At 49.1% G+C, this 12910-nt stretch overlaps 1 protein-coding gene across 1 annotated transcript in view; it reads left to right on the plus strand.

The window, feature by feature from the left end:
- The window catches only part of GFRAL (GDNF family receptor alpha like), a 199403-nt gene extending 186892 nt beyond the window's left edge, over positions 1-12511 (plus strand). The window contains exon 10 of the mRNA XM_073675429.1: positions 11215-12511. Coding sequence (XP_073531530.1) covers positions 11215-11284 — 70 coding nt within the window. The 3' untranslated portion in view covers positions 11285-12511. The remainder of the gene's footprint in view (positions 1-11214) is intronic.
- The last annotated feature ends 399 nt before the right edge of the window (positions 12512-12910 follow it).

The raw sequence follows: 12910 nt of genomic DNA on the forward strand, positions 1-12910 counted from the left end.
TGGGCAGCCCCGCTAGTTTTAGTCAAAAAGAAAGACAACACCATGAGGATGTGTGTAGATTACCGGAAAATCAACCGTATCACACACAAGGATGCGTACCCCTTACCAAGGATAGAGGAGTCATTGGCTGCTTTAAGATCTGCTAACTTCTTCTCTACCTTGGATCTCACTAGCGGGTACTGGCAGGTTCCTGTAGCAGAGGCGGACCGGGAGAAGACCGCATTCACCACCCCGATGGGACTTAGTGAGTTCACCTGCATGCCGTTCGGACTCTGCAACGCCCCAGGAACCTTCCAACGATTAATGGAGTGCTGTCTGGGCCACAGAAACTTCGAGACGGTCCTGTTGTACCTGGACGATGTCATCGTATACTCCAAAACTTATGAGGACCACCTGAAACACCTGGCGGAGGTGTTCGAAGCTCTGGCGAGTTACGGCCTAAAGGTGAAACCCTCCAAGTGTCACCTCCTGAAACCAAAGGTGCAGTACCTGGGACACGTGGTGAGCGCTGACGGAGTGGCTCCCGACCCCGATAAGATCACCGCAATTAAGGGATGGCCAAGCCCCTCCAGCGTAAAAGAAGTGCGGCAGTTCCTCGGGTTGGTAGGCTACTACCGAAGGTTTATTCCCGGTTTCACCAAAAAGGCAGCGCCTATGCAGGACCTCCTGATAGGCCAGTCCCGGAAGGCCAAGAACCAGAAGCCGCCCTTCAAATGGGAAGAGCTAGAAGAAGAGTCCTTCCGCCAGCTGAAGATGGCCCTCACGGGGGATGAAATCTTGGCGTACCCGGATTATAGCCAGCCCTTCATCCTCTACACCGACGCCAGTAACATCAGGCTAGGAGCCGTACTGTCCCAGATCCAGCAGGGGAAAGAACGAGTAATCGCCTACGCCAGCCGAAAACTGCGACCCACCGAAAGGAACCCCGAGAATTATAGCTCATTTAAGCTAGAGTTCCTGGCCGTGGTATGGGCAGTCACTGAGCGCTTTAAGCATTACCTTGCTTCTTCCCGGTTCACCGTGTACACGGATAACAACCCGTTGACACACCTGGACACGGCAAGACTCGGTGCCCTGGAGCAGAGGTGGATGGCCCGTCTGTCCAACTACGAGTTCATAATCAAATACCGGGCAGGGCGCTCCAATACTAACGCGGACGCCCTGTCCAGGATGCCCAACCTGCCGGACGAAGGAGAAGATCCGGAGGGACTGGAAGAAATTGAACTCCCTGCGTTCCACCGTCATGGGACTATCCAGTATTCCCACCGGGTAAGGAGTAAGCAGGCTGCTACGTTGAACCCCTTACCTCACTACAACTGGGCGGAAACGCAAGACAGCGACCCTGCCGTCCGACTGGTGAAGGAGATGCTGACTCGGCCGGAGGCTCGCCTTGAACCAGACGCTCCGGAGGAAGCCAAACAACTATGGGCAGAGAAGAGTCGACTGTTCCTTTACAAAGGGAAGTTGTGCCGCAGAATGGTTAACTCCCGGACGCATGAATTACTCTGGCAAGTAGTGGTGCCACGAAGAGACGCAGCCATGGTGATGGAGGCATACCACGACGGAGCTGGACACTTCGGGTGGAAGAAGCTGGAGTTCCTGCTGCGCGAGCGATTCCACTGGGTAGGCATGAGGGGAACCATTGAGAAGTGGTGCAGAGACTGTGGCCCGTGCAACCTGAGAAGGAAGGACCGCGCCAGCCAGAAGACTCCCCTGCAGTCCATCGTCACCCGGCAACCGTTGGAACTGGTAGCCTTGGATCATGTAAAACTGACCCCAAGCAGAAGTGGCTACGTCTACGCGTTAACCATCGTGGATCATTACTCCCGGTTTCTGGTTGTCGTCCCCGTCAAGGACTTAACGGCTCAAACAGCAGCTAGAGCCTTCCAGCAGCACTTTTGCCGTCCACACGGGTACCCGGACCAAGTGCTGACGGACCAGGGACCTGCCTTTGAAGCGGAGGTCTTCCAGGAATTCTGCAATCTGTATGGCTGCCGGAAGATAAGGACGACACCCTACCATCCGCAGACTAATGGACTTTGTGAAAAAATGAACCAGGTGGTGATGGATCTTCTAAAAACGTTGCCCCTGGAAGAACGCAGTCTGTGGCCTGAAAAGTTGCCCGATCTGGTGGACCTATACAACCACATCCCGGTAGGTTCCACCAACTGTACCCCGGCTTATCTAATGAGGGCAAGACCTGGTAAGTTACCTGTTGACCTGGAAATGGGAGTCCTGACACCCGAGGACACTTCACCAGAAACAGACTGGGACACAGAGAGGCAGCAGCAGTACCGGAGAGTACAGGAGAGCGTGGAGCGAAGTCTCTGTCAGGCTAGGGAAAGACAAGAGAAAACTTACAACCAGTATGCTCCCGCTGTTCCCCTGGTACCCGGAGAGCAGGTCTTGAAGAGGAAGAGACGGCTCCACAAGTTGGACGACCAGTGGGAGAAGGACCCGTACACCGTACTGCCCTCAAGCCACGAAAACCCGAAGGTCTGTACCATCAGTAAAGACGGAGGGGAAACCACAGCCATTGTATCCCGGGACCACCTGAAGAAGTGTCCCGAACAACTGAGGAACCCTGAAGAGGAACAAGAAGACCATCGACCCGTAGAGGAAAGGGAAGATATGGTTAGTACCGTGCTCGGGGACTTCCCTCGGTCTTGGACTCAAGTCAATGGTGCAGTTGTGGTACCCGTACTCACCTTCCTCCAACCATCATCCCAAGAACCTACGGAGCAACCGGTAGAGCTGGAAGAACAGCCGGTCCAGGAGGCAGAAGACTCTACACAAGCAGACCCGGAAAATCAACCCTCTGCTTATAGTGAGCCTGCCATACCCCTAGTGAGCCAGAGGGCCCATAGACAGCTGCCCAGTTTACCCTTGACAGCTCCTACACCCTGTAGTTCAGGGCCAGACAGTCAGCTCCGTAGGTCCACTAGGGCCACTAGAGGCCAGCTACCCGCACGTTGGAGGATCTAAATGTTTAAGCTATCTTATATGTTTACTTGTTTATAGTTGCTTGTGTATAATTTTGTGTTTCTAGTTCTTTTTAGGAGTCCTTGGTGGATTTACCGGGAATCCTTGTACATAGTTGGAGCGTAACCCAGGATGGACTAAAGACTGTTAAGGACTCGGGGCAGGACAGGCCCCTACCTGGTTACGTCTCCCTGTTTTGGTGAAATGGACACCTTGCTTTTCAAAACTGCACCCGGTTGCGGACACGCCGTAACCATCTTATGTGTTTTTCTTATTGTATTGTTATTGTTATACCTTGTTATGTTTTTCTAAAAAAAAAAAATATGTTTAGTCCCGGAGTACTAAATTTCACTAGGGGGGAATGTGACACCCCAGGGGTCTGGTTGCCACAGTGATAGAGATATTACGTCTGAGAGCAGGTGGGAGGTCCTTTGGTCAGGGATCCTGTGCATGCCACACCTCCTGCCCAGTCTTGGGAGGGGAAGGACTTCCCCTATATAAACCCGGGGCTGAGGCAGAGTTAGTGAGAAAAAAGACAGAACAAGAGTAGAGAAGAGAAGCAGCATAGCAAGAAACATCAGGAGCTCTGTGGGGAGCAGTGTTACAACGAGTCAGGGGCTGGCAGCTGCAGAGCTCGCCCTGACTGAAGATTTCTAACCGGACCCGGAGTCCGAGGCTGTGGGGACTAACTCCTACCCAGCAGCAGAAACCGTCCGGCAGAGGATTTCAGGTCCTCTGGCCCAGAAGCCCGAAGGCACGGTCACACGCGTGGGACCAGCACCGCCATCGTGGAGCGGAAGCCATTAGAAGGCCCCGAGTCACCGGCCATACGGGTGAGCACCACACGGTACACTCAGGGACGTGGGCTACTTATTCCCGCCTCTAGCAAGGTAGCCAGAAGAGTACAGTTAGTTGGGAAGGCCTACAACTCCGCCTGGCCAGGGGAAATCCCATCTGCTCAAGGACTGACCAGGCCCCTATCACTAGCAAGTACTCCGGGAGGGTCTTTCTTTGTCACCAGTAAAGACCCTGAACTACACCGCACCGTCTCTGAGTGGTTCCTGCTACCCCCATCATCCACGTCGGCTGCCCTGAGGCCATACCCCTCCCGTTGGGGGTTATACCATCCACGCTGCACCATCCTTCCACCGGCCTCAGCGGTCTGCCCTGCAGCGGCAGCTCCATAGCTGCATTCAACGGGTGGCGTAGTCACCAACCATCTACTGCTAGTACATCGCCGCTCAGTTTGACTCCCTGGGCACGGACCGGGTCGCCGCCACGAGACTACAACCCTCAAGAGATCCGGCTCCGGGTAAGCTCCCGCGTGCGCATCGCAGCGCGACACAGGCCCAGGGGCGCGTCATTAACAAGGGGAGTGTTTTTTGTATACAACTATACAAATGCAGTTGCTTGTGCAAATAGATCTAAGTAGTAGTGGTATACACAAAGTAATACAGGGGCGGACACAGACAGAACAGGAACTCTGTGTAAGAACAGGGCCCTTGAGGCTATGTTTTCACAAAGAGTTTTTGTTGAGTTTTTTACTCTGCATATTTTTTAAAAAATAAAAGTAACCTATTTTACTTAAAAGGTGCAGAAATGCAGCAGAAAATCTGCAATATCAAAAACTCAGATGAGCAATATCCCTGATTTGGGGGTGTATGGGATCCTATTAATATATTTGTATGCAGGTGACGCGCCCCCGGGGCCTGTGTTGTGCAGGGGATACCCGGAACCGGATCGCTGGGGGTTGTAGTCTTCCGTGGCGGTGACCCGGTCCGTGCCCAGGGTGGTCAAACCAGTGGCAGTCTTAGGTAATAACAATGTCCGACCATGCCACCCGTGGATTGCGGTCAGTGGGGACCGCCGCTGCGCTGCAGACTGCTGAGGCTGATGTAATTTGCGCAGCCGAGTATGGAAAAACTCCCCACGGGAGAAGTATTGCCTCAGGGCAGCTAGTGTGGATGATGGGAGTGATGGTTTGAGCGTCCCAGTACAGATGGTGCTGGTGCGGCGAGGAAACACAGAGACTTGTGGTGCAGTTTCCAATGCTTTACTCACAGTTCTCATCCAGGTCACTTGTGCACATGAAGGACCGCCTGAGCTGTGCTGCGTTCACCAGGCAACTGGCTCGACCAACTCCCAGGCAATTCCAGAGCGTGGCACAGGGCTCCCTTCCTTTCTCTGGCCGTCCCCACCAGTGACCCACCTTTGTCCAGCTTCCTCGGCCCTTCTGTTGGCGAAACCTCTCTCCGGTTTCCCTGACCCTATGTGATATGCTTTCCTGGTGGATGTAGTGATGGGTCGCACCAAGATGTGGTCACAACCTCCGGTTTTGGCTGAGGATTAGTCGCCTCCACCAATTTGGGTTCCGGTACCCTGCTCTGCCAACCCTTCACCCTGTATCTCCTGGGCATATGGGGTTCCTTCTGTCCCCGTGTCTCTGGGCCTTTCTCTGTGTTCCTTGCTTCCTTTCTCCTCTGTTCCAGTTCCTTTCTTACTTTCCTTTCCGTTCCTTCTCCTCTCTCTTTCTGCTGTTTCTGGCCTCCACTCCAGGCCTGCCTCTTGAGCTGGGCCCAGACTGAGCCACAGCTCCCTGTCAGCCCTCTCTTGCTGAACTCCTCTCTGAACTGAACTGGACTCAACACTATTCTAAGATGGTGCCCACCTTATATACCTCCCTTATGTGTGAGCCCAGGTGACTAGCAACCAATGGGCTCCTACCTATGCCCAGAGACCCACCCCTATCTGCTCCTACACCACTGGGTATTCCACCCTCCGCCCCACTCCAGCCAGGGACAGATGCTGTCGTGCCTGCACTTCTGTCTAGTGGGAGCACCGCTGACCTGTCCCTCGGAAATGGGGTGTGTGTGGTGCATGCAGCTTACTGAGCCCTAGTCCACACTCCATCCTTACCCGGGATTGGAATATCACACCTCTGGTTCGAGGTGCAATACCCCTGTAGCAGCCGAGCCCTCGGGGTGCTACATTCCCCCCTAGTAAATCACAGCAAATCCTCGGGCTGGAAAAGAATAAAACAATTTAAAACATACAAATTTTTAGAATGCATTCGCATATAAGACATTAACCAAAAACTCGTCCCTTTTTGGGAGGTACTCTTTTCTTTCCAACGTTACTGGTATAAAAATTAATAAATATTATAAGATTTTCTTCACTCACACATAAAATACCATAAACTCTTTTAGCAGCAAATTAAACTTTTCGATATAAAACTTTTTTAAGTAAAACATTCTTGAGCTCTGGCCGCTGTGCAACTTGCGACCAGGTGTTCACTTTCTCTTAAAGGTGCAACAGTCCATTTAATTCGTCCTGAGGTAGACGTTACAGTTCTTGTATAAAACCAGTAGGGGGCGCTTTAAGAAGCGCAACTATTTACAAGGGGTTGGCCACTCTCAGTCCTCGGCCAGTGGGGATAGGAGAATGGCTGCTCACAGTCCTCAGCCTGGTTAGGGATTAGGGGCAATTTTTTTTTTTTAAACAGTCAACAGTTCACTATTTGTCCCAACGGGGACCACACTTTCACAAACGGGAACAGTTCCATTTTACCGTTTACTGGTAACGGTGTCCTCCTCGAGCTCCCTCCTGAGGGCAGTCTTCAGACCCATCCGGGTCCTCTTGGCTTTCCTCGTACTGGTGGTACCGCAGCTTCTCCTCCGTGAGCGGGTGAACGTGGAGGGCGTACTGTCCCTTGGCACCCTTGTGCAGTAGGCCTTGCGGCGGGGTCTGGAGAAGGCCGCTGTTGATGACTCCCAGGGTCAGAGGGTGCGACTTTGGGCCTGGGCGCGGGCTGGTGGTGGCGGTGCCCAGGGCTGGAGGGCTTGGCTGCAGGGCTTGTTGCGGGGTCTGGAGCAGGTCGGTGTCTGCATCGCCCGGGATCCGCGGCTCCACCAGGGGGCCCGGGAGCAGGCTGATGCTGGCAGCGTCTGGGACAGGGAGACTCCTCTTACCTGCTCCCGCGACCGCTCCTGCGTCGCGTGTCTTCTACTGGCGCTGGTCGGGGCCTGCAACGACTGGGGCACTGCCGATGCTGGGCAGCTTAGTCTGCTGCCGGTCCGCCATCTAGCTTTCCGTTCCCGATGTCTTCCTCCCCCCCGATGGACCGTGGCCTACCTTGCGATGATCTTCCTCCGTAGGCCGCGGCTCCGCAGTCGATCGTCGCTGTTGAGGACCTTGCGTCGCGCTCCTGTGACGTCAGCGTCGCTCCCTCTCCCTTCCAGGACCTTACGCAGCGTCAGTGCGTGGGGTGGAGCTTCGGATCTCGCGCGCTTTCGGCGTCCACGCCCCTCTTCTTCCCGCGTGGCGTCCCGAAGATTGCGTCCGATGGCGGGAAGCGGCTGCGAATGGCGGGAAGACGGTAGAAGATGGCGGGAAACGGCCCAAGATGGCGTCCGATGGCGGGAAACGACTCCAGACGGCGGGAAACTTCACCACAGGTAAGTACAAAAGTCTTTTTCAGGCACGCAATACCCGCTGGTGACGGGTTGGTTTGAATCCTGCCGACTACGCCAAAGTTGACGCGCCCCATGGGCCTGTGTTGTGCAGGGGATACCCGGAACCGGATCGCTGGGGGTTGTAGTCTTCCGTGGCGGTGACCCGGTCCGTGCCCAGGGTGGTCAAACCAGTGGCAGTCTTAGGTAATAACAATGTCCGATTACGCCACCCCTGGATTGCAGTCAGTGGGGACCGCCGCTGCGCTGCAGACCGCTGAGGCTGATTTAATTTGTGCAGCCGAGTATGGAATAACTCCCCACGGGAGAAGTATTGCCTCAGGGCAGCTAGAGTGGATGATGGGAGTGATGGTGTGAGCATCCCAGTACAGATGGTGCTGGTGCGGCGATGAAACACAGAGACTTGTGGTGCAGTTTACAATGCTTTACTCACAGTTCTCATCCAGGTCACTTGTGCACATGAAGGACCGCCTGAGCCGTGCTGCGTTCACCAGGCAAGGGGCTCGACCAACTCCCAGGCAATTCCAGAGCGTGGCACAGGGCTCCCTTCCTTTCCTTTCTCTGGCCGTCCCCACCAGTGACCCACCTTTGTCCAGCTTCCTCGGGCCTTCTGTTGGCGAAACCTCTCTCCGGTTTCCCTGACCCTATGTGGTATGCTTTCCTGGTGGATGTAGTGATGGGTCGCACCAAGATGTGGTCACAACCTCCGGTTTTGGCTGAGGATTAGTCGCCTCCACCAATTTGGGTTCCGGTACCCTGCTCTGCCAACCCTTCACCCTGTATCTCCTGGGCATATGGGGTTCCTTCTGTCCTCGTGTCTCTGGGCCTTTCTCTGTGTTCCTTGCTTCCTTTCTCCTCTGTTCCAGTTCCTTTCTTACTTTCCTTTCCGTTCCTTCTCCTCTCTCTTTCTGCTGTTTCTGGCCTCCACTCCAGGCCTGCCTCTGGAGCTGGGCACAGACTGAGCCACAGCTCCCTGTCAGCCCTCTCTGGCTGAACTCCTCTCTGAACAGAACTGGACTCAACACTGTTCTAAGATGGTGCCCACCTTATATACCTCCCTTATGTGTGAGCCCAGGTGACTAGCAACCAATGGGCTCCTACCTATGCCCAGAGACCCTCCCCTATCGGCTCCTACACCACTGGGTATTCCACCCCCCGCCCCACTCCAGCCAGGGACAGATGCTGTCGTGCCTGCACTTCTGTCTAGTGAGAGCACCGTTGACCTGTCCCTCGGAAATGGGGTGTGTGTGGTGCATGCAGCTTACTGAGACCTAGTCCACACTCCATCCTTACCCGGGAGTGGAATATCACACCTCTGGTTCGAGGTGCAATACCCCTGTAGCAGCCGAGCCCTCGGGGTGCTACACAGGTATCCCTAGATTCTCTGTCATGCCCCATGTGTGGTCTCCCGTTCTGACAAGGGCCAAGTGTCCTCTCACACTGAAGATGTCCCTAATTATACCCTCCCAACGTGTTTCAGCCACCTATAGAGGGGAGTTCAATAAATAGAATGGAGACAATAGAATAGGGGGTCAGAAGGTATGAGACCTCTTATAAATATGAAAAAGCGAACATATAAGTAGAAGCTTATGGTAACAGGACACCCTATAAACCAGAAGAGTGCTGCACGGCAAAGAAGCAGGGTCTAAGCATCTTGTCAAGATTGGAGACCGCACATGGGGCACAACAGGGAATCTAGGGTTATCTGCATGGCCATTGTTCCCTCCTGAATCCATGAATCGCCTCCTCTGATATCATTAAGGGTGAGATTGAACCATTTTATTAATTGCACTGGTTAATTGGGCACCTTTATGTGTGTTTAGTTATCATTATATTATTTGTGTTCGATATTACACAAAGCCTCCATTTTAATTGATATAATTAATAGTAAGGTTTTATTGATCTACTATATAAGTTACACGCACGCCGCCTAAGTTCAGATAGGGACGAGACTGGTTTCATGAATTCATTGGAGTCCTGGGGGAACTGTTACTCAGGGCGACCATAGGCTGCAGCTTCTCTCAGGCACACAATAGATTCAGTTGCTGACCAGACACATCTGACAAGAGTCTTCATAAATGTTAGAACAGTAACATTTAATGAGGCACGGCCAGTGCAACGCAAATGTCTCTTTGAGCAACAGGCTCCATTAATAACAGTACAGTCTCCTTTGCAGCACAGCAGTACACAGTCTATTATCCGGTAGCACAGTACAGCACAGTTTTAATGCATACACAACCACAGGCTTTTCCTTCACAAGGACTCAATAGTACACAGCATTCTTTATCCTGCATGGAGATGGAGGGGGGAAGGGTGTGATGAGGGAGATGATCTCTATGACAGGCTTCCTTCCAGTCCTTATCTTCCTGGCTGATACTACTCCACACAGTTAGCTCAGGGAGTCTAACTGACCTTTGATTAGCTTCCCTCTTGAACTGAATTCTGTTCCCTTGCCTTCTGTGAGATACAGATCATAAGCCACCTTTCTCTTCAGCTCTGACCAGACAGTAAACAACTTCCCCACAATCCCCCTGGGACTCTCCTAAACACTCCCCTTCTTCTGTGACTGTGTTAACCCCTCTAGTTGCTGGATGCTTCTGGAGCACAACACTTCCTATTTCCTGTGCTTGTGTTACTTCTAATAGTTTCTGAATGCTTTTAAAGCAACAGCACTACTTCTGCATGTCACGCTCTGTAACAGCACTATGTCTGCATGTCACATATATCTAATCCTTGCTGTTATACAACATCTAAAACTCACCAAAAAGCTCATTGTGGGAACGTAGCTTTAGGCCACATGCACACGTTGAGTATTTTGGTGAGTTTTTTACTTCAATATTTGTAAACCAAAACCAGGAGTGGAACAGTCAGAGGAAAAGTATAATGGAAAAACGTCACCACTTCTGTATTTTTCACCCAATTCTGATTTTGGTTTACAAATACTGAGGTAAAAAACTCACCAAATGCTCAACGTGTGCATGTGGCCTTGCAGTACAAAAGTTGTGATTGAAGTGCTAGTGGGCCCCTTTACATCTTGGGCACCTGTCAGTTGCACCAATGTATGTTCTCCTTCAAAGTAATAGAATATTTTTAATAAAAACGATGTTCAGCTTTGCTTTGGATTTTATAATAGATTTAATAGGAGAAACATAATTATGATACATATCTTGTAACTCAAACTGAATAAGGCCAGTCAACTAATTTGATGTGATAGGATCTGGTTTTTATTACCTAAAAGAATCATTAGCTCTTTTGACCAAACTTCCCATTTAGGCATTTTAATTCTTTGTACAACCAACTATAAATGTTAGTAATTTTATGCTTACCAATACAGCACAATTGACTTGATTACTAATTTATTGTCAATCCTAAATCCTTTTTATTTTTATTTTATTAAACTATTTGCACTATAAATAAAAGCTATGATGTACACTGAGATCATTCAAAATAATGTATAATGAAAGCTTTGGAAAATAAAATGGTTTGCTAATTTTAAAGTTCAGTGCAAAATATGTCTTGGAAAAGCAAAGGACCAATATTGCTATCACCCAACTTTCATACAATCATATGGAATATAATATTTAAGTAGAAAATATGCATGAAAATTTATTGGAATATTTAGAGATACATAGATTTTTGTTTGCGGAAAAAAATCTGTATGCGTTCATGTAACCATTCTATGCCCTTTACGTTATATGTACAATTTGTCTTCATTTTATAAACACAAAGTCTATACAGTAATTGACTCTTTTTTTTCTTACAGGGCTTGCAGAGCACAGAAGAAAACTGCTGTCCCACGAGGAAATGTTTCTGAAAGCTTAATAAATTCCTAGTCACTGTGAAATACAACTAATGACAAGGCTATCATATTTATGCGATATTTAAGCCAAATTTCAATCATATTTCACAATTCGAGTTTTGTGTTTAGTTCCTTGCTTTCATTGATACAAGAAATATGTTAAAACAGGATGTTATATGAAAAAAGTACATTTTACCCAATAGATCTTGGAATAATAATAAGTTCCACAATTGAATGTGTTAAAAAAATGTTCCTGTGCTGAGATAATCTTATAAATCTGCCGCTGTCATGTACTGTGTAATGACTGTTTCTCACCATGCAGGGCTACTGTAGGTCATGGTCAGCACATACCACCACAGCTCTTGGCCATGTGGGGAAGCATAAATCACTTTTAATAAGTGAGCCTAAATATGAGGCAGCAGGGGCTCACAGCTGCTGCTTTTTGAGGAAACACATTTCCTTGCCTGAGGTAACACATTTCCCCACCTGAGGTAACATATTTTCCTGCTTGAGGCAACACATTTCCTTGTTTTAACACAGGAGTAAGTGTTACTGTAAAGTCACAAGTCTTGTGAGCTTTTCATAAATCAAGTCTGTGACATATAAGCTCAGCTCCTATGTTACTGTCATGATTTAGGGAAAGCTCAGAGGGCGGGCGACATGGCAGAAACACTCGCTCCTGCATTACCTCAGGCCGGGAAATGTGTTACCTCAGGCAAGGAAATATGTTTCCCCAGAAAGCAACAGTTGCAAACTCCTGCTGTTTCATCAGTATGCTCACTTATGATAAGTGGCTTATGCTATCTACCCTGGTCATGAGCTGCGGTATGTACCCACCATCAACTGGAGTAGCTGTATATGGTTGGACGCAACAAACAGTACATAGCCGAGGCACAGTTATAGGATTATCTAAGCACAGGAACATTTTTTTAGCACATCCAATTGTGAAACATTATTTCAAGATATATTGATTAAAAGGTACGTTATTCAAGGGAAAAACCCTTTAATAAATCATTGTAATGATTTATTGTTTGTATATAAATGGCAACTTTTATCACAGGTATCTGCTATGTATCAGTCTATTAACTGTAAGAAGAAAAGATGTTTTTTGTTAATTCAAATACATTGTCTGCAAAGAGTGAATGAACACCCTCTATAATGTAGTAGACTTGTATACAATATATTGTATTATCATACAAATTATATGATTGCTTGGAAACATTAGACTAATTTTAGATGTAATCATTTCTAAAAACCTTATTCATCCATAATGTATGTTTGATGTGTCTTTGTAGTAAAACAAAGTAATTGGTATAAAAAGAGAAGTATGAGGCTATCTTTTAGGACTCATGCATAGTGTTAGAATATTTTACAGATATATGTTGCATGGATTCAATGTCTTGGAAGCAGAGAATTTGTGGACCCTACCTATATAAGCCAACAAATTCATACAGAGTAAAGAGTTTCTTTCTTTCTAATTCAAAGCATTATGCTGTATGACTTTTAGATGCTTTTAGGTGAGGGTCAGATGCAGGGAAAAGTCACATAGAGTTGGTGGTGTCTAAAACAATTTTAGCTGTAAATGTCATTTTAAACATCCTTCGACTAAACAGACACCTTAATTTTACTATTATTAATAATTACTATATTGTATTAATGT

Source organism: Phyllobates terribilis, unplaced genomic scaffold (assembly GCF_046119375.1).
Source record: "Phyllobates terribilis strain yellow unplaced genomic scaffold, ASM4611937v1 Scaffold_3__8_contigs__length_932513732, whole genome shotgun sequence".
Taxonomy (NCBI): domain Eukaryota; kingdom Metazoa; phylum Chordata; class Amphibia; order Anura; family Dendrobatidae; genus Phyllobates; species Phyllobates terribilis.